General features: G+C 40.3%; 1 protein-coding gene across 2 annotated transcripts in view; it reads left to right on the top strand.

The window, feature by feature from the left end:
- Positions 1-2,861: 2,861 nt before the first annotated feature.
- THBS2 (thrombospondin 2) overlaps positions 2,862-27,360 on the top strand; it is a 34,399-nt gene continuing 9,900 nt past the window's right edge. The window contains exons 1-17 of one of the 2 annotated variants that reach the window (XM_055811095.1): positions 2,862-2,918; positions 4,351-4,425; positions 5,264-5,820; positions 7,365-7,449; positions 11,874-12,067; positions 12,902-13,042; positions 13,286-13,382; positions 14,575-14,745; positions 15,593-15,769; positions 16,987-17,160; positions 17,610-17,737; positions 17,841-17,993; positions 19,036-19,254; positions 22,829-22,936; positions 24,707-24,866; positions 26,286-26,404; positions 26,989-27,223. In XM_055811095.1, the coding sequence (XP_055667070.1) occupies positions 4,356-4,425; positions 5,264-5,820; positions 7,365-7,449; positions 11,874-12,067; positions 12,902-13,042; positions 13,286-13,382; positions 14,575-14,745; positions 15,593-15,769; positions 16,987-17,160; positions 17,610-17,737; positions 17,841-17,993; positions 19,036-19,254; positions 22,829-22,936; positions 24,707-24,866; positions 26,286-26,404; positions 26,989-27,223 (2,788 nt within the window). In that variant the 5' untranslated portion in view covers positions 2,862-2,918; positions 4,351-4,355. Of the gene's footprint in view, positions 2,919-3,041; positions 3,157-4,350; positions 4,426-5,263; positions 5,821-7,364; positions 7,450-11,873; positions 12,068-12,901; positions 13,043-13,285; positions 13,383-14,574; positions 14,746-15,592; positions 15,770-16,986; positions 17,161-17,609; positions 17,738-17,840; positions 17,994-19,035; positions 19,255-22,828; positions 22,937-24,706; positions 24,867-26,285; positions 26,405-26,988; positions 27,224-27,360 lie in introns of those variants that run through there. The other variant, XM_055811094.1, reaches the window with a different exon arrangement.

Below are 27,360 nucleotides of genomic sequence, written 5' to 3'. Positions count from 1 at the left end.
GATATAGTGAATTATGAAAATCAAACCTCATCACAGGACAAAAATACAGAAAAATTCTTCATGCCTGCAGCATTTCAGAGAGAATGTTTATCAGCATCAGGTGAACATCCAGAACTGCAGGATAAGACCTGAAGGATTCCTTCATCATATTAATGCAATTAGATCCATTTCAATTAGCAGGGATGCTTTTGTGAGAAAAGCAAAAGAAGTCAATCAGGGTTTCACCTAGCAAAACTCATGGAATTTCTCTTCTGGCATCATGGCACAGTAGCTTCCATTTTATCAGAAAAACAAGCTAAAAAAAAATTCTAGTGTCTATAGCTTATTCTACTTCTTCAGTGTGATTTTTTCTAATGTAGGAGAGTTCAGGTCTTGCCCCAAGTTAAGCTAAGTCAAAATGTCAGTGACGAACTCCTAGCCAAAACCATAGATTATTTGGTGGATATCCATCAAATCACAGTTCTTTCTGAGATACTGCCGCACCACAATCCTGCCATTCCCCAGTGATTTTCAGTAACGTATGTTTCCTTGCACTGTGCTCACATAATTTAAAATGGAAGTCCCCTACGGCTGGTGCAGAAGGGAAAAAAAAACAAAACCTCAAACAGTATACTGAAAAAGGCAAAGGGAGGTGCGTAAAGAAATGAGAAGGATCTCTGGTCATGCCTGATGGGCCAGTCTGAAGCAGAATGCAATGAAAGGTGAAACACTACAGAAAACCATTAGTATGAGAACTACTGTTACCTTACTAGTATTCCTAAATGTTAGTAAATCTGACTTTGTTATCTCTCCAATTGCCATTTCTCACTTTCACCTTCTACTCAAAAAGCAGGTAGACTGAGAAATGTGAACGTAATTCTAGTGTTTGCATGTGTACTTTGGCTAGCTGGGGAAAGCAGAGGGTGCATTCGTTCCTGTTGAGCCTTTCTGTCAGGAATCTTGGAAAGAAGAGGATGTTTACCTCTTCCAAGGTGGCCAGGGGAAAGTGAGCAGTGAGCATTTTCACAGTTGTGGAAAGAACAGAACCAAATCTGTCTTCACAAGGGTCATCACCCTATATATAAATCACTCATGTCGAAACAATATGTTATCAATCCTTCATTCCTGCAACACCCACAGAGATGGAAAGAAGAGGGTTTTTTTTTTTATGAGGTAGCTGGTTAAAAGCAATCATGATATTTTTTTTCTCTTTATTTTGCACTGTCCTTTTACTGACTTAAAAATTTCCACTGTAAAAAGTGTTTGCATATGAATGTACAAATAGTAAACTGCACTATCTCAAAGATACCTTCTAGGTCTCTTAAATACATTGCTGCCCTCTCTTTTCCAACTGTTAGCCCAGAGCAGCTTTCTGACAATAATTGCACCAGTGCTGTTCAAAGCCTTGTGGAAAACACACCATATGTCTACATACATAGCTATAAAGACTAGGTCTTAATACAGTGGGGGGAATGAGTAAACTCAGTAGAATTTGAGGTTTTGTGAACTTCATTAGCTATTTTTTTAAATTCTTGAGGTTTCACAAAACTGAAAACCAAATGTCTTAAGATGACAAAAAAGCCCTCTCTCTCCTAGCTTGGCTCTGTTCCCTGGACCCTGTGAGAAAGGGGAAGGCTCCTTGGCTTCTGCTACCCTGCAAGGCCAAGGCCAGCCAAGTTGGAAGGAGCGTCCATGGCAAAAGGAAAGACAGTGATGCTTGCGTTGGCGTGTTCTGCTCTAGTGACAGATTGAGTCTTTTGAAGTCTTCTGAGTTCTGCAACATCAACACCTTTTCTACTGGAATTTCAGAATGTGATGAGCAAAGTTGATGGCTTCCTATGCTGTTCTTTTTCCTTTTTCTTTTTTTTTAAACATTTGTGGTGTTTATCCACCCATACATTTGACAGGGCTCCATTTCTTGGATTGTGCAGGCAACTCAGCCAAATCCATGGTTCTTTGCATCAGCTGCAGGATCCTTCCACAGATATCCTGAAACCCCAGTTCAGGCCTCAGTGTCAGGGATCCTGGTCTTGTTTGACTTCTGAAACATTTCCACGTGTCAGGGCAGGTTCTGTGCACCCACTGCAGTGATCCATTCTCCTGTTCCACATGAAGCATGGCACCAGCAGGGCACGCTGGGTGCTCCTCAGCGTGGTGACCTGCTAGTCCAAGGGTTGGGGCTGTAGTCTTTGCTTGTGGAGATACTTTCCAGTTCTCTTAACGAGATTAGGAGCAGCTTAAGTGTGAGATTTGTGGCATATCTTTCCTTAGAGGGAGGCAAGACTCCCTCCATGAGGAGGAGCAGGCCTAGGCAAGCCCAGTATCACTTCCAGGAGATCAAAGGGGATGGTGCTTCCAATGGAGAAGAGAGGAAGAGAGGGACCGAGGTGCTGGACGCACTTGAGAAGCTGCTGACTGCCCTCCAGTAAGCACTTTACAAACGGGGCGGGGGGGACACCGGGGCAAGTCTCGCCTCTGGGGTGCCATGTAATTTAAAGTTAAGGATAGAAATGAGAAGATTCAGCCCCGGGGCAGCAGTAGCTCCTTTTGCCGCAGCGGCGGCAGGAGCACCGCGCTCCCAGCCGCCTGGTTTCGCGACGCCGCAGGCCGGGCCCGAAGGGCCGGGCCCCGCTTCCCGCCCGCGGGCACCAGGCTCGGGCGGCCCCGGCGGCGGGTCCCGGCCGCGCTCGCCTCCCCGCTGCCGGGGCCTGGCGCCGCCTCCCGGGGGCTCCGCCACGCTGGGGCACCCGCTCTCGTCCCCCCCGCGGAACCCGGGGCACGACGGCGCGCTCGGCCGCCTCTGCCCGCCCCTCCGTGCCGCTCCGCTCCCCGCGGGGAGGCCCCCGCCGCCCGGCCCGCCTCTCGCACCGCCCGCGGAGGGCGGCCGGGCGGCTGCGGGGCGGTGCGGGGGAGGGCCCGGGCCCGGGATGGCCCCGCAGGTAGGCGAGCGCGGGCCGCCCGGTGGGGAGGGGGCGGCGGGGAGGTTATGTCACCGCGGCGGAGGGGCGAGCCGGGGGCGCGCCCCGGCGCCGCTGATTGACAGCGGGGCCCGGCCCGCAGCCCATAAAGGCGGCGGCGCGGGGCGCGGGGCCGCGGAGGGACTGGCGACAGCGGTAGGGCACCGCGCTCCATTCCCACCGGCCTCGCCCCAGCGCGCCGTCGGCTCCCCCATGCCAGGTGAGGCGCGGGGGGGGGGGGGGGAAGGCCCCTCCCGGGGGCGGCCGTGGCTCGGGGGAGGTGGCGGGGGCCGCTGCGGCCGGAGGTCGCCGTGGGCAGCCGGGTGGGAGCCTCCTGCAGCCGTCCCCCGCGGGTCCTCGGGGTAACAGGCGAGGGGACCTGCCGGGGGCGGGGGGGCTCGGCGGGGCCGGTGTGCGGCACCCGCCCGCTGCGCCGTGCGCTGCCCGCAGCCGTGCCCGCCGTGTCGGCGGGGCTGAGCCGGAGCCGGGCAGGGTCCCGCCGGGCGGGCGCGGGCTGTGTGAGGTGACAGGGGCTTCCAGGCGTTTGGCGGTCCCTGGCTGTAGCGGTGGTACCTCGGGGTGACGGGCAGTAGGTTCCCTACAGGGAAAAGAAAGTTTAGCCAGGAAAAGTTGGCATCCTTAGGAGAGCGTGTGGAGTTAGCGGCGCTGAAGAGGTACGGCAGCGTGCAGATGGATGGATGGATGGATGGATGGATGGATGGATGACTGCAGGTCCCAGGGAGCGCCATCTGCTCCATCCGTTGAGAGCGCAAGCACGGATGGAGGAGCGCTTACACAGCCTGTAACTGCATAGTGCTTCGGGGCAAAGCCGGCACCGCGTTAAAAGTCACTTCATTATCCAGCTGTGGTTGGTACAGAGGGTTGTAAGAGTAGGTAAGTGGTATATATATTTACAGGAGAGGCAGAGAGGTGTTTGTGTGATGGCAGTGGAAAAGGTACTGAAGAGTACAGCTGGTGCTCAGAACCAAAATCTAGCCAGATCCCATCACCCTGCGAGGAGTTTCAGCCAGACCTTGTGCTCCAAAGCAAAGATGCAGCTGCTAATGAGCTGTATTGTGTGTAGTGTCATGAGGTCCCTATGCCAGCTAGCGAAATAGTGGGGAGAAAATCATAGCGTGTATTTTCTGTAAGTCTTTCCTTATTTATTACTAAAGACACTTGCATAAAAAAGGAGCTTTATCCTCCAGAATTGCTCTTCACTAGATTTCACATTTTATTTCTGACATCAAGAATGACCCCAGAATAAGTATTACAAGAATCAGACAAGATATAAATTCTGATTTTGTATGTATAGTTGCTTATAATGAGAGTTCTGCCTGTGGCATTTTGCGAGGTACTTGTAGTTGTAAATATTAGGGAAATAATATTTATCTACTTTTTGGTTTATTCATAGGAGTTATGCTGCAGAGGAGTGGGCTGTTGTGGCTTGCTGTTTTGATAACCCTGTGGGTTTCCTCAAATGCTCAGGGTAAGTTCTGACACCTCTTAACTATATATATATCGTAACTCCTAAAAGCTGGTATAAAACACTGGCTTACCTGAGCTACAATGGGCAAAATAAGCATATATGATTTTTTAGAATTGCCTGGAATAGTAGTTGCTGGGGGTATTTTTGGTAGATACATCTTACTACTGCTAAATGAAGTTTCCCCAAAAATATCCCAAAATTGCTTTCTTTAAAAATTATTGATCATAATGTATATAATCTCAGAAATAATTGCTATTATACTTTCCTCTGCAGTGGAATTGTATGGTGAAAGTAATACAAACAGAATCATTGAGTGGGGTGAACATTTAAAAAAAAGGCAGAGGTAAAGAGAGACTTCTATAAATCAAATATAAGTAGAATGTAAATTGGCATAGTGCCAGACTCTCATTTACATCTGACTTCTTGGCTTGAATCTTTAAAAAGCAAATCTATTGCTTCCTGTTGTCATGTGACCACATGCTTTCTCATAATTTTATTTTTATTAGCTGATAGTCAAAATATAGAAATTGGCTCAACTTCCTTATCTATTTATATATATATATATAAAATACCTAATGAATACATTGTTACGTGAATCCATGTGTAGGTATACACGTGGCACACAGCATGTATATATATAAGTAAATGAAAATGACAAGTGGAAAATATGATTCACTTGCATGCTCATAGGAACAGTTCTGTTTGTGGAAGTAGGAAAGAACTGGGTTTTCTCTGCTGATCCTTACATCTGTCATATAATTGCTGTTACTTAGTATGCAGAGTTGTTTCTTATAAGACTTTTTATAGACACATTGTCACACATTGTTAACTTTTTCAGATGGTGACAAGGAAGAGGAGACTACCTTTGATTTACTTCAGATCAGTAACATAAACCGAAAGACAGTTGGAGCAAAATTATTTCGAGGTCCAGACCCCACTATCCCAGCATATCGTTTCATTCGGTTTGACCATATACCTCCATGTAAACCAGAGAAATTAAAAAAGATTGTCAGACTCATACGGCAGAATGAGGGCTTTATCCTTTCAGCCACCCTGAGACAGGACAGGCAATCTAGAGGCACTATCCTTGCTTTAGAGGGTCCTGGCATCAGTGAGAGGCAGTTTGAGATCATTTCCAATGGCCGGGCCAACACCCTGGACCTCATCTATTGGGTGGATGGCTTCCAGAACGTGATTTCCCTGGAAGATGTGGACCTTGCCGATTCACAGTGGAAGAACCTCACTGTGCAAATAACAGGGGAGAACTACAATCTCTATGTTGGCTGTGACCTCATTGACAGCTTCATCCTGGAGGAGCCTTTCTATGAGCAACTGAAAGCAGAGAACAGCAGAATGTATGTGGCGAAAGGGTCCATTCGGGAGAATCATTTCAGGGTAGGTAACCTGGAGAAGCTTGGGTCTCTGGTGAGGTAAGAAAGTAACTGCAAGTAGTTTAAGAAGATGCAATAGGTGCAGTTTTGTTCTCCTGATGTCTCCTGGATTTGGTGGGGTCACAAGTGTTCCTAAGCAGAATTTCTCCAGAGTGTGTTTTTATTCATTGCTGGATCTACATTGAGTGAATTTGGGGTTCCTGAAAGCAAAGGACTTGTAAAGCAAAGTCTAGGTCCAGGAAAAGTGCACAAAACCAGTTTATGGTCTTTCCTATGTAAGCATCTATTTCCTTTTCCACACGTAAGACTTCTAAACATGTTGCGTTTTTGTGGTGATTTGTAGAATTCTGTGGAAATTTCTTGAAGAACTATTTTTTCATTGAATATCTATTCAAGTCATATTGAGACTGTCAATGGTTTTAAATTTTATTTGAAAGTGGAAGGAAAAAAATAATTTTTAATGGAGCTGAAGCATGTGGTGTTGGTCCATCCCCTAACAAAATATCTTAGTTTGCAATTCTAAATAAACTTTTGTTTCTATTAAAAAACAAACAAACAAAAAAACCCAAAAAAGAGATTAGAACAATATGTTTAGATCATTTAGTCCTGTAAATGAGATCTTTTTTGTTTTTGTGGAAAACATTGATTATTTTTTTTTCTCTTTTGTTTTAAAATGGAGCAATTACAGACTTTCTGGTTTTCTTGTGAAGTGAAAATAACCTCCTGCCTCATACAGGGATGTGATCTGTCCCAAATGCTTTAAAGGTGGCTCTTTTTCCAGTCAGGGCTGAAGTCAAACTGGAACTCATGGCTTCAAAAATTTCAGGAGGCCCTTTCTTTCTCATCCTGTTGTGCCATCTAGTTGTCAGCCAGGGTGTGACATGCTGGAGTGTGGTTCCACGGGGTGGCCAGTTTTGGAAGGGAAGCCAGAAGTTCTTGCCCACAGCCTCTCCATTCCTCCCTCCATGACTGAGTTTCTCCATCAGTTGTGCTGGTTCTGGAGCTGTGCTGTTAAGCGGGTCACTGAAGTAATCTGGTTTTAAAGTAATTTTCTTCTTCTTCTTTTATTTTTTTTTTTTTAATGGAACAGAGAACAGTCAGGTTTTATAGTGTTGTCTCAGGGTAGTGTCAGCACAAGTGAGGCAGCCAAGTATGGTGCATGGGAATGACTGGCTGAGGATGCTGGTGCAATGGGGCAGGAACTTCAAAAGCTGGCTTTGACCTCATGACAAATATCTTGTAGAACTACAATCTAAAATGTGCACTATGGAAATGAGCTCAAATCTCCATAGCTGTTTAATAACTTCTATTATGACTTATTTCAGAACATACCTAATTTTGTTGCTTATAGTATTGAAATAGTATATAACAAAACTATAAACACATTTTTTTCATTGTGTGTCAGGTTTAATGACTTGTAGATTGTTTTTTACATATTTACTATGGCTGAATCCAGTCAATAGCATGAGATTGGGACAGATCAGTTATTAGTTACTCCCAAAGTGATCTTACTGGTTTTTTTTAATTATTTTTTTATTAATATTGCAGGGTCTTTTGCAAAATATTCAGTTAATCTTTGATACTTCAATAGAGGATGTTCTGCGTAGAAAAGGATGCCAGAGAAGCCAGTCAAGTAAGGCTTTTTTACCTCATTAATATTATTCAGTTGACTCTGAAAATGAGAACTGTCAATGGTGACATGTTGTCCTAAACCCATGCAACAGATCCCTTTGAAATGAAAAAGAGAATGAGTTGATTTTTGCTGGTAATAAGAACATATTTTTTAGCTATCTTGAGATACCATTTCTACACTCTAGCCTACCATTGTAGTTGTTATTGCTTAGGTTTATAACTCTGAGCCTCTGTTTTTAAGTTGGGAGAAAACCTGCCAAGCAAGAAATTAATAGAAATAGAAGGGAAAATGCATATGTATGAAAATAGCTACATTATTCCACGAGATGTCCATGATTCTTTGAACACAAGACTGGTAATGTTGCTTCTGAATTCTGCTCTCGACTCTCAATGGGTCCATGAACAAGTCTGCAAGTCTTGAAGATACTGAATTCCTTTGCAATAAGTTTGTTGACTGAAAAAGACTTTGGGTTTGAATCCCAAAGCATTGTTAATCAAAACAATTTAAGGAAAATAAGAAAAAAAAAACAGAGAGGTATGGAAAGCATGTATGTGACAAGCTGACATGTTCTTGTTAGTCCAGTTCATGCTGACTTCACCAGGAGGGGAGCCCTCTGTGTGTGGGAGTATATTGGATTCATCATGAAAGAATTATGAAAATTTGTCAAGTATGCACTAAGGTTTTGTACTTGAGCTCACAGGGGTGCTGGCTATTTTACTTTCCCGTGTTTGTAACTGGCAAGAGCTCAGTCAAGAATCAGAGACAACTAAGTCCATCAGAGGAATGTGGGTGCACAAGGCAGTCAGCACTTCATGGTTTAATTGAAACTTCTGCCCTCTGAAATGCCATTATTTCTGTCACTTCAGTAAAACACATGATGGAGCAAATTAGTTGAGCAGGCTGTACTCAACTTTTTTCCTTGTTTATGCAAAACCCAGAAAATAAGCAGTAGCAGGTCTTAAAGGCAGCCAGAGTATTGAGATATTTTAATGAAAGGTCTCTATAAGACATATAAATGTGTGTGTATATACATATGTATATATCTATACAAGGGTGTGTGTATATATGTATATGCACAGAAAAAAATAACTGTCCTCATTAGTCTGTTTTTAAATCTTGATAAAAGATATTGGTTGGTGATTTCATACATGCTAAAGGTGTGCCCCTGGTGCAGGACGTCAGACACAAGTGTGACAGTGTTAGAAACAAGTCAGGTGGGCTAGAATGGAAGTGGCCTTAGATGGCACAGGCAAGAAGGCGTGCGCTCATTTGTTAGTTGTCATTTCTCCCAGCCAAGCTGTTTTCGGTAGTCAAACTACTGAGAAAGTACTCGAAACTACTAATTACTGTTTTTCAACTTTGTTACTGGAAGAAAATTCTTGAGGAGCCAATCTGCTCTGGGAAAATAGGACACGTATTTAGGTCTAATTGTAACCTGAATAAAAGATAAGGATGGTTTCAGGAAGGCTGCAGTTCAGCTATCCTGCTTCATTTACCAATGGAAACAAAATTCCCAGAAGCTGAGGTAGAACCTTGAGGGCACGTTCAGCAGTCACAGGCAGAACAGTCTCAGTCAAGCGGATGCGATCCCTAGGTATAGACAGACTGAACCAGCAAAACCAACAAAAGACAGTGTCTGCAAGTCTTTTCCATTGTTATTGGCTGATTACCACAAAGGGCAACGGTGTGACTAAATGTTTTGAAATATTACCAAGTAGAAATGAGATGTTACTGTACTTCTACTATGAAGAGGAAGCCAATGGGAGCCTAAAGGGATAACTGAGTTCTGCGAGCTGAGACTTACCTTAGGAGAAATTCTTATCATCTATTGCAACAGCTGAAGAGTATGTTTTCTTAATGCATTTTTTATCACATCTGTCAACTGTTAAATTTTCAGGTCTGATAAATTATACAGATATGGGTTGGTTTTTTTGTTTTATCCTTCCTGCAAAGTATTTAGCAAATAGTTCAGTTTATGGCATTTTTACTTTTACTTTGCAACACCAAGAACACTAAAAGATGGAAATTACTCGTGCAACAACAGAAGAGGGCTAATAGAACACTATGGCTTGAGTTCATTGAAATTACTTGAAAGACTTGTTACGTGTATGGCTGATTTTCTGGCATTGCCTATCCAGCTTAATTATTACAGTTGAAAAGCCACAGGCAATATGTTACTGACCACAAGGTATATATTTTCCCATTTTGATGGCCTACTCATTGAGCTGAGGTACAGGCACTAAGATGCCGTATTTACATGTGAGCGTCCCATAACATGTTACCACTGAGGTGCCCTCAGCTCTGAGGACACAAAAGGCCTGCTTCTTTTTTAGAGACAGGGCTGTGTTTTCCTACTGCATCCTTAATCCTGGTATAAGAACGTGAAGTGTTGTGAAATGGTAGCTAGGGATTGCTGTTGGGTTGAGGGTAGGAAAGTATCTCTGTAGTGTGTTGGCTGCAAATACTTTAGAGAGGACTTACACACAGCGTTGGGTAGGAGAGATGACAAAAACACACCTAAATAGGCACATCTATAAAATCTCTTCAGAGAGATCAACAGAATGACATTTACATATGTGAAAGGATGCACATTCTGCTCTTCTGGTTTCTCATTTTAAAGATAATCATGTGGTCCTTAGGAAATTAGCAGGAAGCCAACGGCAGAGAACTGATTTCCCAGTGATCCCCAGGCATCTTCTTTCAGTCAGTGCCAAGTACCAGTAGGAAGTGTGGATTTAGTTCTTCTAACATAGTTTTGGTTTATGTTTCCTGCTGAGATTGCAGCTTTATTAATGTCCTCAGAATGTTCCGGTCAAGACATACTCCATGTTGGCTTGAAAAATATGAAATTAATGACCTGTGAAGTGCTATGAGGAAATCTGAGAAACCTAGTGTTTCAATGTGGTAGGAAAATTGCATTCTTTCCAGGGAATCAAAAAGCAGCTGAAGTAAACAGTTATGACACAGAGAGTTCTGATCTGCTATGTGGTATATCGGTTTTCTCCCGTCCTGTAAGTGAAGCTGGACAATTACTTCAACTCTGGAATACTGCAGACAGTTTTTTGTAGACCTTGGCTAGCGGCAGATACTTCATAGCTAATGTAGAAGCACATCAAGCCAATCATTTTTAAGTATGGTTGAGAAGTAATCACTTAATGTCATCTTATGTGTTGGTTCTTTGTTCGTTTATTTTTAGCCTTCTAAATGAATGAATAATATTTTTCTCCCATCTTCATTGCTTGTACATTTAAATATAACACTCTACATTGTATAGTCAAGTATCAAATCAAGCCTTCAGAATTTTTGAAGGATTGCTACCTTCTGTGACTTGTCAACACTTAATGGTATTGGTATATTTTGGAGCATATGTTTTATGGCGCATGTTCTGGTGCTGATTTCTTCTTTTTAAATTCCTATATCCTTTGCTTCTTTTTTCTGTTTGGTAACCTTGAGTTATTACAACATTATAAATCTGGTAAGCAAGTCTTTATTGAGAGAGTACAGCATGGATTTCTGTATAGCTGATACCAAATTTCAGTGTACTGTAGAGTCCTTAGAGAAAGCTTCCATAAGATACTTACCTGATGGAGATTTAAATGCTTAAGAGAACAAAGACTGTTTTATTTAGTTACCCATGTTGTTTTTTTATTAATTACTGTTGATGCTTTCTCTTCTATTATTTTTCAAGAATTTGCTATAGACAGTGAGGTCTTTTAAACTGATATTAGAACATGTCCAGTTCTCCTTGTATAATTCATGCAAAGATCTGCTTTAATTACGATCTACCTGATGTAGGAGTGTTTGCCATGACAAATCAAATATTCAGCCTGATACTAGCTTGAGCTCCATTTCACTTGGAATTAAATTGTCATTATAACAGCTCCTCTTAGTTTAACACAAGGTAGTGCAACATAGAGCAGCTCAGAGTCTGGTATAAATTGCATAATGGTCCAAATTTGATCCAAGTAACCATGGAATTTATGGGCAGAACAAGGACAATGACTTTCTGCGAGGAAACTTTCTCCTGCCTTTTTCTCTGCATCACAGAAATGTCATAGGTCATAAAAATTCTGAAACCTTTCATGGCTCTGAGTGGATAAAATTGGTTTGCTTTTTTGATACTGTGTCTTTTTGTTATGCCTTCTTCATAAATTAATGTGTTGTGGTGCCAACAATGTTTTAAAGTGAGGGCCGTGTGAGGCACAGCTTGGCTCTTAATTTTGAGAAGGGAAAGACTATAATTGGAACCAGCTGACATATAACCCCTCTCTTTTATTCATGGGTATAATCTATCATGAAGCTGTGCCAAAATAGATGTGTTTAAACCCTACCCATGCGTGCCAACCTGTGATTTCAGCAGGAATCTGTAATCTGTGGAAGAATTTTGTATATGCTACTTTTCTCTTTCCCTCTCTTGCTACCAGCTGAAGTGAACACCATCAATGAGAGCACTGAAATCCTTCACCTGAGCCCTGCTGTCACAACGGAGTATGTGGGTGAGAAACCAGAGAAGGCCGAGTTCTGTGACCGCTCCTGTGAGGAGCTGGGAACGATGTTCACAGAGCTTACTGGCCTTCGCATCGTGGTGAACAACTTAGCTGATAACCTTCAAAAAGTGGTAGGTACCTGTAAGTCTGAAGAAGTGAAAGAGGTCTGCTGTGCAGCGTTCTTTCCTGGTTTTTTGTTTGTTTGTTTGTTTTTGTTTGTTTGTTTGGTTTTTGGTTTTTTTTACAACAGAGGCAATTGATAGAGTTTTCTGCATTACACGTGTATACCTGTTGGTATAGCTACATAACATAGAGATGACCTACATTTTCAAAGTGACTAGGTAGATAGTTTTTGTGTTTAACACTTTAATGAAGGCTTGGTTTTCCCAGACTAGGTGTAAAAGAGCACAAAAAATGGTGTAAAAAAACCACATGCACTCATACACAGGAGAAATCAATCCTCTTGAAGGTTACTGCAGGTTTGGGAATTGAAAGCTAATGAACCCAACCTCGCCTGTGTACTGTTAAAGTGTTGTTACCATGCTTATACCATTTATGAATACATCACAGGTTACCTAAACTGTAAGTAAATAAATGGGATTTTCATAGCTGAAGTATGATGGTGACGTTTTACTGGTCTGCCCCTCTTATTCTGAATCAGTTAATTATTTCTGAAGGAAGTTTATTACTACGTGATATGTCACAGGACTCAAATCTTCCCATCTAAAGATGAGCTGTACTAGAGGAAAGCAAAACCACTAAGAACAGATTTCCCTTAGTATTGCATGACTCTTTGTACTATTTTCTGAAGAACTGCTGTACCTGAGATAGTCTTCTTTATGTACATTAATATGTAAAAATACACTATTTTAATGGAATCATTAAATCCAATAGTGTCTCAGTTTTGTTTATTTAAAACAGTTTTCTTACGAAGTATACATTTTGTTTTCATTTCCTTCATCTAGTCTGAAGAGAACCAAATTATGTGGGAATTGATTGGGCCTAACAAAACACTGAAGAACCAGTCAGTTTGCTGGCAGGATGGCCGTGTCTTTGCAGATAATGAAAGCTGGATTGTAGATAGCTGCACCAAGTGCACCTGCCAGGTAAGGTTTTGGAAACATTCTTCTTCTCTGCAGGAATGGATTAATCCAGCCCAGCTATTGAGGTCAGGTCACATTTACACAGAGCTTGGTCTAGAATTACTGATATTTTTAAAAAGTAGTGTCCATGTCCATGGAAGTTAGAATAAATGAAAGAATTTCCACACGTGAAACTTCCCCAGATGCTCACCTTGATTTGCCTCTGTATATGAGCATAAGTCAGTAAGTTGATTTCTTTGCCTGTAGGATTCTAAAATTGTGTGCCATCAAATCACCTGCCCAGCAGTCTCCTGTGCTGATCCATCTTTTGTTGAAGGTGAATGCTGTCCAGTCTGCTCTCATAGTGAGTATTTAGCCAAAGAGAAAGATACTCTTTGGCAATATTTAAAATCATTACTAGTGTGTTGAAAACGTCAAAACAAGTAAGAGGTCAAGGCAGGTAAGATCAAATACAAAACTTATATGTATACAAAGATCATATGAAGTCACTTGGCTGCTTTAAGTTACCTACGCGAGGAGTTGGTTTCTTTTCAGTGCTTCTATTGATTGTTGAAGTAAGCTGATAACTTGCCTAGCTAAGTATAGACATTAAAAGTTATAAGCATGCTCTTCCCCTGTTGTGTTTTCCAAGCCTGGGCATTCTGATTTTTGTTGGTTTGCAGTAGTACTGTGCACTATTTTCTCTTTTCCATACTGCCCGGTTAAAACAGACTAATATAGGTTAGGATGTCTTCCTGTCTCCTTGCAGAATATGTTTAAGTTCCAGATCAAAAGTTTCACGTAGTTTCATGCAACATTTATTATGAGTTCACATTATTTTTCCTCTCTTACGTCATTCTTATCGTCTATTTTATTTTTTCCCTCTGTCATATATCCTTTTTTGGTGTAATGCTTTACTTACGAACCTTAATTTGTTCCACATTTAAGACAACATTTCAGGCTGTGAATTAGACTTTGGAGTGACAGTAGTTTTAATAATTTCACTGATTAGATTACTTCAGTGTGGGTTCAATACATTTCGCTATGTACTAGACAGATCTGTTACAGAAAAAAAATGATTGCTTAGATTTTCTAAATGAAAATGCATTGGAATATATTTAGAGGTTATTTTGCTTATTCAGAGCATAGGGCATATTGTTATGATGTGCTCTTGATCATGTTCACTGTTATGTTGTGTTCAGAGGTGGGGCCACATCTCATCGTACTGACATATATTCTGAAGTCAAAGGCGGTTGGGATTTGAGTTTGTGGCTTAGTTCATTCTGGAGATAAGATGTTCTTCCTCCAAAGGTCAGTGCTTCATGCAAACACACTGCGCACTTCATGAAGATTCAGGATTCTTTTCTGGGCTAACCTCTCATTACATTAAACTCTAATTCCCTAACATCAGTGGCAGCTTGGGAAAGCAAAATTAGAAAAAGAGACATCTAAAGGACCAAGTATACGTTCTAAAGAAAAAGAAAAGTGAAAATTTTCTGAATGGGATAATAGTGCTTAGTATTAAAAGTGACTCTTTCTTACCTTTTGCTCTGCAGCTGATGACAGTGAGGAAGGCTGGTCACCATGGTCAGACTGGACCAAGTGCTCAGTTACCTGTGGCTCTGGGACTCAGATGCGAGGAAGGTCATGTGATGTCACCAGGAGTGCTTGTACAGGCCCACACATCCAGACAAGGATGTGCAGCTTTAAGAAATGCGACCATCGCAGTAAGTAATAAAATTTCTCCCTCTTTAAAGCTCCTTCAGACATCTCTAATCAAAAACAAGCTTACTCTGGATTTCCTATGAATGCTTACACTTATATTGGTGCAGTATGCATTTGAACACTCATATACGCATCGTTAAAGTAGCTGTCATTAGATTCTTTGTCATCTTCCCCCTTTCAAATATTTCTCCCTTTTTTAACAATTTACTAGTTATGTGTATTTTGGCTTCGTCTCTGTTAAACAAAAAAAGATAATGGGTGATCTTTAGCATTATGAACTGAAGTCTCTTGTTTGAAGTCAATTCAACAACACTCAATTCATAATCGTGATACATGGGGCCACATTTTGATCTGTCATTTATTCATGGTTATTGGCCCATTCCATTAGCTTAGTAGTCTTTAAGAATACAGTAATCATAGAAGGCTTGCAAAATATCAAACTGCTTTTATTTAAGGCACTTAGGAAGATCATAATCTGCAGAACTGTAGGTAATAGTATTGCAGGTAACTTATATCCATGCTACTGTAGTACCTAAGGCTATTGCTGAAGCTGCTAGATGTCCACATGTGCATTTTAAACAAGCATTTGTTTCTTTGGAACAAGTTCAGATATTTAAGTGAAATATCTGTCATCCGTGTTAGTCATATGTTGGTCACTGAAAATCTTAAGAAAGCTGTACTTGAATGCCTGAGCTGACATGCTGGCCTTTGTAAGTGGCAGTGGTGGGAAAGAGATGGGACATTCATCAGGCATAGTGAGAGGCTTATTAGAAGGTTAACTTCACAAGTGAGTTTGTATTACTGCTGCAAGTGGGCTGTTTCCTTGAGTTTTGCTCTTTTTTCTGACAGTACGTCAAGATGGTGGCTGGAGTCACTGGTCTCCCTGGTCTTCCTGCTCAGTTACCTGTGGAGTAGGAAATATCACCCGCATCCGCCTCTGCAATTCCCCTATCCCCCAGATGGGTGGGAAAAACTGTGTGGGAAATGGGCGTGAAACAGAGAAATGTGAGAAGGTTCCATGTCCAGGTATGTCTGTGGCCTTGAATCCAAGGTGATGCAACAATATTAGAGCTGAGTTTCTTCTCTTTAAATACAAAATTCTCTTTAAATCTCTCTAAAATACAGCGAATTTCTATGTTGGAAAATACAATTTGTAGCTTAGGGGTGAAATGACACACAAGGGTGCTTTTAAAATGAAGACAACAGTGCAGTCGGAGGTTTTGTAAACCTCCCAAGTTATGTTTTGGTTTTAAACATGAAGAGTTTGAGAAGTTTTCATTTTATAGCCTAATGATTTATTTCTGCATATCGAAAATATAAACACTTTCTGTCTAAAAGGAAGCTGATGGTGTAAATGGTAGGAATAGACATACAGTCCCCTGACAGCCATGTTGCATACACATTTTACAGTTACTAAGCACATTTAATTGTTATAATTCTTTCTTCCTCATCTACACTTTTAAACCTTTTTAGAAACCATTCATTCCACTCACTTCCCTTTCACATAATTTTTCCTTACTTTTTTCCCTTTGTATATATTTCTTCATTCCCTCCTCTGTTCAGCTTTTTTTTCCCCCACTTACAGGATATGAACCTGAAACTGATGTCAGGCTTCTAACACAGTAGTACTTAAATAGCTATACACACTTAAAATGTTTTTTTATCTACCCATGCATGTAAAATTAGTGAAAAGGTTATGTATTTAAGGATATACACCATCGCCCTTATGGGTTCTTTTGCAGTACCAAGAACAAACACAGAGTTTGGTTCAAAGATGTTTGTATTTCAAGAAAATTTGGGATTGTTGAGAACAGGATCGGTAGAATTGTACTAATATAAAACATTCAGAAGAATCACTGAAATAAGTTATTTATACTGTGTCAAGCAATACCATTGAAAATACACTGGTGAATGGATTACAAAACAAGAATAATAGCTGCAATCTTACTGAGCATACTGTTGTCATAAAAAAAGCCATTGAGCTCATGTTTGACTCTGCAGAAGTTTGTTTCCTGTGGTCACACTCTGGTTTTTGCAGAAAATGAAAGCTTCGCATGGAGCTTTGAAGGCACCATACTTGTTGCTATCTCAGTGTCAGGCTTTGCCAGCATCTTTCTTCCTATGTGCATAGTGAGAAACTGTCTCCAGTCAGGGATCTGAAGAAAGCGTTGTTGTCATTGACACGGGACGTTGTCCCCAGTGTATCACCTGTGATGCTTTTCTCTTCTTTTCTGCATACCCAGTGAATGGCCAGTGGGGTCCTTGGTCTCCATGGTCTGCCTGCACTGTTACCTGTGGAGGAGGAATTCGTGAGAGGTCTCGCCTCTGTAACAGTCCAGAGCCACAGTATGGAGGAAAGCCATGTGTGGGAGATACCAAGCAACATGATATGTGCAATAAGAAGGATTGCCCAATTGGTTGGTGTTTAGTCATTCTTTATTATTCAGTCTGACTAATTTTTGTTGCTGTTATTTCTTTAATGGATAATTATAAATTGACACTACAGAAATCTACTAATTATATCTTTGTTTCAGGAAAGCACATTTAACTGTTTTGGTTGCTGTTTAGATCAGTGGGATTTTATATATATTCTTAATACTGACTTCTCCTGAACAAGGATCTGTTTCTTAAACAGGGCTTCAGTATGCTGTAATGTATTCAACCGGATGTAGCAATCTGTACTATTTTTACATTAAATCAATAGTATATGAAATGCATTTAATAACCCTAATTCTCAGGGGTTTTATAGGAGTCTGTTGCATCACATGTGATTTAAGATAATGAACAGAGAATACCTATTTCTTAAATTGTTTGACATGCCTTTTGTGCTCCTAACTTACTTTACACTTGTATGTGTCTTTGCCAGATGGGTGCTTGTCAAATCCTTGCTTTCCTGGAGCAGAATGCAACAGTTACCCTGATGGGTCTTGGTCATGTGGGCCATGCCCAGCAGGTTACCTTGGCAATGGTACTGTCTGTGAGGATCTTGATGAGGTATTGACTTTGTTTCCACTAACACCAGGAAATCACTGTGAAATTTTCATTATCTAGGAGTTACACAGCTATCTGATTGCTTTCTTCTTTCTTTTTCCTGCAGTGTATAGCTGTGTCAGATGTTTGCTTTAAGGTGAATCAGGTCCATCGCTGTGTGAACACAAATCCAGGTTTCCACTGCTTGCCGTGTCCTCCACGCTATAAAGGAAGCCAGCCCTATGGGGTAGGGCTGGAAGTTGCCAAGACAGAGAAGCAAGTAAGTGATGCCAAAGAGAATTTGGTGGCTTTGAAACTGAGTAATTCTCACCTGAAAATATCAGTGAATGAAAGCATGTGATAAACTTGTGTACCAAACAAAGATAATCTGAAATAGATAACCGCTGTTCCAAGGTATTTTTTGTTTGAGTAACAAAATACTGAATTTGGGTTTGGTTTTTTTTAAGGGTTTTGTTTTCTCTAGGCATCTGCACAGTTGCACCAAATGAATGTAAAATGCCAGGAGCAAGCATTCCCCTGCTTTGCACTCCTTTCTCTCAGGTATACATACCTACTCTGGGGATCGGAAACTGAAGAATCAGGATCATTCTCCCCATAAATATAATGCTGTTTATGTGAGTGTCATCAGACTTATATGTCTGGGTTTCTCACTCCCTAAACTCCATCGGGCCAACACCTATCAGTGGTGAAGGGCAGAAGGAAGTGGAAATGATATTGAAGAAGTAAATGGTAAAATGGCTGTCATGGGATGCCTTCTCTTTGTTGCTGTTGAAACTGTGGTTAGTTCAACATGTGAAGTCTAAATGTAAAACATCTGTGTAAGATTCTCAGATACTGTCAATGAAAATAAGCAAGGCGATAAGAAAGAAGTAACAAAAACTTACTTGACGGGAATGTGAGAATTCATTAGGATCTCTGATTTAGGAAAATAAGATAGTCATTGCATACTGACAGGTCAAATATTAAAGGAAAGAGGTAAGTGTGGTCTACTTTCTGTTGCAGTTAATTTCTGGGGATTAATGACATCTGGAAGAAAGCAGATAGAGTTCTCAAAATATTAATCACTTTAATTGCTTTTTGAATAATGTCCAATTTTTCCTGTGGTTTGTTTTAATTAGTTTCACTGTATGCATTGTCTGGAGTTGTGAACTGACAGAGCAGTATGGCTTACTAACCACACTTAAAACAAAGTTCCTGTTTTTAGGCATCTAAGTAACTGGCCTGGTCTTGACAAAGTTGAGGTGTACACAGCTGGCTGCAAGCATCACCAGGTTTCAGTGAGTATGCTCTGTCTGTTACAGGTCTGTGAACCTGAGAATCCTTGCAAGGACAAGACACACAGCTGCCATAAGTCTGCAGAGTGCATCTATCTGGGCCATTTCAGTGATCCTATGTATAAATGTGAATGTAGGACAGGTTATGCTGGCGATGGACGCATATGTGGTGAAGATTCTGATTTGGATGGCTGGCCTAATAATAACTTGGTCTGTGCTGCTAATGCAACATACCATTGTGTAAAGGTAAGTAAAAAAGGTTGATAAAAATGCCATACCATAAGCAAATTTTCTTTCTTTTTTTCCTAAATAGATGTGAATAACACTTCTCAGCATCAAGCAGGTGGTTGCTTTCAGTAAGCTTTGACTGTTAGACCATGCTAACTTTCTAGGAGATGTTGTGAAATGTGTATTCACTGAATAGTAGATTCAGTAAGGTTTTCTCAAGGTGAAATCCAGTCTTCTGTTCTCCCTGTTCGGAATACACAGAAGGTTGGGATCCTTGTGAGTAGAGTTAACACACCAAGCAGGAGCTACCTAAAGCATGGGTGTGGAGCACACACTGAGAACTAAACAGGAATCTCTGGGTGCAGGCGAGTATGAAATCCTACCTGCAGGGCTTGTAAGAAGACACTGACAGCCACATAAGGTCTACAGATCTAAATCCTTTATTGAACTACCTGCTCCTTTGAAAGGGTTCAGCAGGTCACACTCTGTGAAAACTGGATTCAGAGCCCGAGATAATTTTTGGCAGTAAGAGCCTAACAGAGGAATGAATACGAGTAATTAAGACAGAGGAGTTCTTATTGCAAAAGCTCAGTGGGAGAGGATGGGAGATTCAGCCTCTTACCTTTTATTGATGCGGAGTCCCAGTTCTCATCTTCCCAAGGGGAATGACCTTCCTGCCACTCTTGGCTCTAGACCTGGGAGGGGACTCCACGCTTGCTGCTGCAGCTGTGCCACTGTAGTGAAAAACAAAATGAAACACCAAGGACGAAATAAGCTTCAGGGAGCTGAAAAATGGTGGTCTGTAGATTTAGCAGTGGGTGCCCACCATGTTCCCTGGGACTTGCTTCTGTGTTCATCTGAAACACACTGTAAGTCCTCCTTGGCTCCATGGCCTGAGGTTCCTCCCAGCAGAAATTGCTGAAAAATGGTGAACCTGCTTGGATGTCTCATCCTGATGCGGTTACACTGCTCTGCAAAACCAGGCTGAAAGTTGTTCCACATTCACCTGTTCAGCAATGACCCAAATAGCCGAGGGGTGAAGACACCCCCAACAGGTAATTCTTTGGATCCCAGTTCTGAGTGGTGGCCTCACTGATGGTTGAATAACAGGCACAATAGAGGGGCATACACTGTTTGCAGAAGCAAATTAAGCAACTGGGATGAGGTGAGCTTTATCTGAGCAGAAGGCATAAGCAAGTGTCTACTCGTGGGACCACTGGCAACACTGAATTACCTACATGTATTCACTAGGGCAGGTGCTCAAGTATTTTGCTGAATCAGTCATGACTACAAGGGCAATGCTTTCTGTCCTGAGGTTTCTATAGATTATTTTTTTTCCCCAAGACGCAAAAGATTTCAGTTTCTCCTTCTCCTTGTTAAAGTGATCTACCTCTAAACTCTCATGAAGTTCTAGCACAATAACTTCTGCTTAGAAATTAGGAAAGAAATGCAAAAATAATTGAGTTCTAGACCACTACAGTGGTTAACCCCCACCACCACCCAAATACAGATAAAGAGGCTAGGAAAGTTTAAATCAGGCTGTTTGAGAGAATCAGAAGTCACTCAGGTGTAATCCACTTGAATTTTGAATCTAGGCTTTACCAGCAGAAGTATTGCAGACATTGATGGAAATTTGAGCTTCCCATATTGGTCTTCCTCGCTGTAGCTGATGTCTGTTCATAATAGGTCCATCAGATTTAGTAATTGATTTTCATATATTCCTTTTTGGTTCCTGTCATCAGAATCTGCAGCACGTAGACTCAAGATGTAGCGCAAATTATCGATTTTCATTAAAAACCCAACATGCTCAACCCATTCAGAAAAAACTGTTTCCAAAGGTTGATTAATGGTTTCTATAATATGTGTTGATCTAATAAACACAAGTACTTCAATTAAGGGGACCCCCACCCGTCCAAAGAAAACCAAGTATTTTCTGGTCCTTACATTCATTACGAAATATCCTAGTTGAGTAATTTGATCTAAAAAAAGCAAACCAAAGCTTTTTACCTTGAGCTGATAATGGTTGAAAATTAACTTACTGTCTAAGCAGTTGTATTGATGTAGTGCCATCAATAAAGCAAGTAGTTGTAAATAATAATAAAAATACAATCTTAGCAATATTTTTAATGTAAATTTCTTTTTCATTCACATGAAAATAGCATTTTTTTTCCCCTAAGAATTATCATACCAACACACAATGTTGTCAGTAGAAGAACCAAAGAAGCCTAGGTTTGTGCCTCAAGGTTGAGTTTCCAGGTGGAAGGTGCAATGTCTAATAAGTCCTCTTTCTAATACCTGGAAGTCTTTTATTAGAATGCACTGGTAGGAACTCTCTCCTCCACCCTGTTACCTCTTTATGCAAAGTTTATAGGAACTTGCTACCTGAGAGGTTTCCATCTTACTACTTGATTTATATGAAACTGGACTGAAATCTACAGAGAATACAGATAGACAGAAAAACATATAGTTGTGAACAAAGTAATTGAGCAAGCTTCAACTGATTTCTATTGTTGTTACTAAAATATATATTTTTTTGTATCACTGGTAACCAGTGTAGAGTTGCACAGTCAAGTCTGTTCACAGGTATTTGGTAAAAAAGTGCCATAAAAAATTGGAGTTGCATTGAAGTTTTGATAATTACCATAAACTTCCCAGTTCTCTTTTTCTTAAATTATCTATTCTATTAGAACCACTGAGATTGAAAATAGGGCTAGGAATCTTACTATAATACTCATTTCCTTGGGGTATGTATTACAAAAAAGATATTTCTGTCTCTCTTGGCAGATTCAGTTTTGGTCCGAGGTAGACAGAGAATGTAAGGAAAAAATGAGAATAATAGAGTGGGGTTTTTATAGTTGCATTTATTCTTAGCCAGTGGTAGAATTGAAATCCATTTGTAGCTGATTATAGTATTTTTGAAAGGAATACATGTTAAAAGTTTGGCAAGCTATTTCACCACTTATTTTTTCAGCATAACCTAAGACTTGCTTATTTTAAATACCCGTTCTTTAAAAAGCTATGATACAAAATAGATATTTCCAAATAATAAATTGAGAGCATGGGAGTGCAAAGGTGCTGTTTTGCAGAACAGCGTAAGGGCACATTTTTCAAAACCCTTTCTTAGTGTTCCACTTCATTGCTGTGTACTACTTCATTCTAGTAACTCTGCATGAACAGCTATTTCTGAAGACGATCCTCTCGCTTGTATCTTTATTTTTCTGGTAACCAAACATGGTCATTTTATATGTAATCTTCAAACATAGTTTGTGGGTTGTCTATAAAAAGTTGATGTAAGAGTGTGTGTGTGTGGTGTGTTTGTTCTCTGCTAGATAGTTTAATCTAAAATTTACTGGAAACATCCCTTTAACAGAAGGAAAGCTGGGAAATAGAATGATTTGCAGATGCATTTCACTTTATAGTGTGAAAGAAGCAGATGAACTACTATCTTTGGAAGAAAATAGGCACGTAAAAAAGTATTTGTGATTGATTGTTCTTGCTTTATAGTCTCTGGTGTACCATATCTACTATTCTGCCCAGGCAAGTAATTCTGATGTAATATAAAAGTAATGTGTTGATTATTTCTTTTGGCCAGGATAATTGCCCCCTTCTGCCTAACTCTGGCCAAGAAGACTTTGATAAAGATGGCAAAGGAGATGCCTGTGATGAGGATGATGACAATGATGGTGTTGAAGATGACAAAGTAAGATGCATTTCTGTGTCGTCAGTACATTTGACCTAAACATCTGGTTTTAAGGAAAGCCATTACAAGAGATGAGAGCTTTATTGTTCAGAGCTTCAGCTGAATTATTCTGCACTGCCTTCCCTGAATGATATCTGGTGCAGACTAAAGCTGTATTGGGTCGAAGGAGAGTAACACTGTGCAGAGCAAAGCAGCTTGGGGAACCTGGGGCTGCATTATATTCTCCATATGAGTTCTGGGTTCAGCTGTGTGCCTGAAAACAGTTTAATGGAAAGTGGTGGTGGATTTTTTTTTTGTTTTGCAATGGGAGAATGATAGGTTAATTGTATTTAAAAAGCTGGTAAATAAAATATCTAAGTTATGCTGGAAACAAGTTATGCTTGAATAATGATAACTATAAACACACCCAGCATCAAGGGGAAGTGACGGGAGGGTAACACCTAGCCTGGTTCATACTTCCCTCCTTTAAATCTGCCTGCAAGACTGAAATTCAATTACCTGCAGAATCTAAAAGATCGGTAGTTAGTTCAAACCTGTTCTCTATGTACATTCAGCAAAAGTGGCAAGGGTACCTCTAGAGTGGGCTTCACTCTGCCTTTTCTGAACATGTTTAGGAAGAGTGAATTCATTTTAGGAATTTACTATTCGTCTTTGTTCCCTTCAGAGGTTAAACCAGGGTTAGAACTGTGTGCATGGAGCCTCTATTTGGAATATTTTAAAAAACCCAAGGAATTATTTGAGAAAATAGTACAATTTAGTTCATATATTGGAAGAATTGTAGCTAGAAGTTGTTTTATGAGCTGTATAAAATTGACTTGCCTCTATATCTTGTCCGTGAGTATATAAAATATATTTCTGAGGAGTTTAAAATGTTGTGCTAAAAAAAATATGTCCCAGTAAATGTTTTTTGCTTTAGCAGAGGAAAGTATTTTAAAGATTTTTTCCATATGACCTCCCTTCAGATTCCATGATGCTGAGGTAGTCCTTACTCCCACTGCTTTGGTTTGATTTTGTTCTTTCCTTTCCACACTGAGTACTTCCTTGTGCCTGTGCAAAAGTCCATGTGTAATTTGGGGATGTATGAAACCTAAGAATCCTTGTTCTGGCAGACTTTCAAATTAGGGACTAAACTGAAATGAAATTTTCAAAATTCCACTAAAAGGAATGGTCTCAGAGGAAAAATATTTTGGGTCAATAAGAGTATTTAATTTTAATTTTGCTTTTTGAAACTTTTATATTTTGTTATCACATGCAATGTAACAACCCACAAAAAAGTCTGTTCTTGTTTAGACTGAAAAATCAAAACACGTGGTTTAAAAGTAAGAATGTTGATACTAGTTTGTTCAAAAAAAGTCAGTGTAACAATTCTATTTTTTTTCCAAAAAATATAAAATGCAGCTGAATTTGGCCTGATGTTGCAACACATTCTGATTTTTTTTAAAAAAATACATGTGCCAGTGGTACACTTTTGTTGCAATATCTGAGTACACATCTGATTTAAAATGCCTGTTGCTCTTCTAGTGAGATATGGAACACATTTCACATACCTTGTACAAAAGCACAAAATTAGACAGTGAGCCAGGCTGTCCAGATGCCATCCCATTACTGCCAAGACCTTCAGTGTAGGTAAAGCTTGCTCATTGACAAAATATAAGATTGATATTTTGATTTTTGGTCTCTGTCAAAGGTGAACAGGCAGACTTACCACTTCACAGTATGATCTATTGAGTTGTGATTTATATTCTGAAATCTTCTATTTCTTCCTACTAGGACAATTGCCCTCTTCTGTTCAACCCTCGTCAGTTTGATTATGACAAGGATGAAGTTGGTGACCGCTGTGATAATTGCCCCTACGTACACAACCCTGCCCAGATTGACACAGATAATAATGGGGAGGGTGACTCATGTGCTGTGGATATTGATGGAGATGGTATGCTTTCAGTTTTGAGATTTAACTGCTGTTCCACAAGTACACTTCACTTTATGTCCAGTTAGATGGGTTACCTGCATTTTTGTACATGGAATAAAATTGGGTCTAGCTGCTCAAAAATACAGGAGAAGAAAGAGAAGACTGGAGTTCATCTGCCCTGTGTAGTATAGTTGACCATAAAGTCCCTAAATGACTACAATGGATATTATTGAAGAATAAATCACAGCAAGCCTTTTTATCAGTGTAACCTTTAAAAAATTTCTTTCCTTTGTCTGTGTTCCAAAGTGATCAGGGTCTAAGTTGACTTTGTTTTTTCTTTTTAGGGAGGGAAAAGAACATCAGAACATCTGTGCAGTTAAGACAGTATCTGTAGGAAATTAATTTGCTTTTCTATGAATGCAATGTGAAGCCCACAGTAATCCAAATACACGTTTTCATGTGTCTTAAAATATTATTAAAGATGTTTATTTCATCTACTAGTAAATGCCTGTATGACACAGATTTGATCAGAATTAAGGATGGGGAAAAACACTTAAATGTCTTTTCTGAAAGCATATCCCTGCAGTATTTCAAAACTGTGAGAATCCAGAAGTACTAGAAATTGAAGAAGTCTAGTTTTGGGTAACATTTTGAACTGTTGGATGCTTATCTGACTTGAACTTCTGAACATCCTGAAGTCCTCTCATCCTGCTGATCATCATGTTCTTAGTATTACTCATAGTAGTTCTGCATTTGAAGAAAAATGTAATCGTATGTTATTGGCTGAAAGATTATGCAGATATCTAGGGGCCCTATAGTGTAGGAAAGGGTCCTTGTGTCCTTTCCAGACAGATATGCCAACATTCTTGATTTTGTTTCTTTTCAACATATTATAATTCTGAAGGAGATTGTTGTTTATGTAATAAATTTTCCTGAGGAGAACAGTGTCTTGTGAAAATTTGGCAGGCTGTAAAAAAAATGATGTTCTGGTAAAATTAAATTATTTATTGCTGAGGCAGCTGAATATTAATACCATTTTTCCTATAGAAAACTCTTCAGAAATTCCAACATAATATAGCTGTGCATTCTATGCGATTTCTTAGAGTGTGGGGAAAAAAATCCAAACAAAATTATCTCAAAACACCCCACCCCTTTATCGGTTACTCTGTGAAAAAGAGCTAAATTCTTAAGGCATAATCAGCCCTTACTATAGCAAAATTCCTTAGGAAAATACATATGGAAGACTTTAAGTGGAATTGATACCATGATTTTTCTTTCTACTATTATTCTTTTCACTATTTCATGTTGTAGCAATCGGAAAGCCTATGAACCCCTTAAAAGCCTTACTGGTGAATCCTACAGTCTATGGCTGGCTGTGCTGGATGCTGTATCATTCTGATTTCTGCAATCTTTTGGTGTGTTTTTTTTTTTCCTTCACAGACATTTTTAATGAAAGAGATAATTGTCCTTACGTCTATAACACAGACCAGAGTGACACAGATGGTGATGGCGTTGGTGATCAGTGTGATAATTGTCCATTGATGCATAATCCAGACCAGGTAAATGTTAGTTTCCTTAATGGCAACATCAGAACAAGGGCAGAGACAAGAACATGGGAATTGCTATCAGTTCCTCTTTACTGTAGAGCTGAAAAGCTAGATGTGTGTTACTCATTTTCACATCTCGGGCATTGGATCTATCAGATGACAGGAAAGTAAAGTGACTTCAAGGCTTTGTTAAACTCTTTTCTTCCCCCGTGGCAAGTGAGTACAGCCTCAGGGCTGCATTGATATGCCTGAGCTTGTGGGCCCATGTGCAGGGAAGCAGCATCAAGTATACAGAAACAATCAGAAAATGTGCTGCCCAGATTGACACTTCCCTGTGATCTCTAGAACGAGAGCAATGAAGGTTGTGGCCAAAGACCTGCCCTGGAAATGTCTTGGGGACCAGATCTTATGCACTGATAGCAGAAAAAATAGCCATACTAGTTTGAAGTTTTGTTCCTGCTTGAAGCATCATTGTCATCATGCTATCACTTGTCTCCAGAGAAGTCCTTGAAGCGCTGAGAAGTAAAGTACCAGGCTATCTGTACTTTTGTGTCTAGTAACAATAATAAATATGCTTTTTAAATTTTTTTGGGTAGACTGATGCAGATAATGACCTTGTTGGTGACCAGTGTGACAACAATGAGGACATAGATGAAGATGGCCACCAGAACAACCAGGATAACTGCCCTTACATCCCTAATGCTAACCAGGCGGACCACGATAAAGATGGTAAAGGAGATGCCTGTGATCCTGATGATGACAATGATGGTGTCCCAGATGACAGGGATAATTGTCGCCTCAGATACAACCCTGAGCAGGAGGACTCTGATGGTAAGAACAATGTCATGTGAATTTAATTTATCTCTTAGTATCCAATTCTGATCTTGGAGTATTAATATCTGATGAAGAGAAAGACCAGATCAAACTGAGCTGGTTTTGACAGTTGAGGCACCATGGACTTCAATGGA

Source organism: Falco peregrinus, chromosome 7 (genome assembly GCF_023634155.1).
Source record: "Falco peregrinus isolate bFalPer1 chromosome 7, bFalPer1.pri, whole genome shotgun sequence".
NCBI classification, from domain to species: domain Eukaryota; kingdom Metazoa; phylum Chordata; class Aves; order Falconiformes; family Falconidae; genus Falco; species Falco peregrinus.
This window is presented reverse-complemented; position numbering and strand designations above follow the sequence as displayed.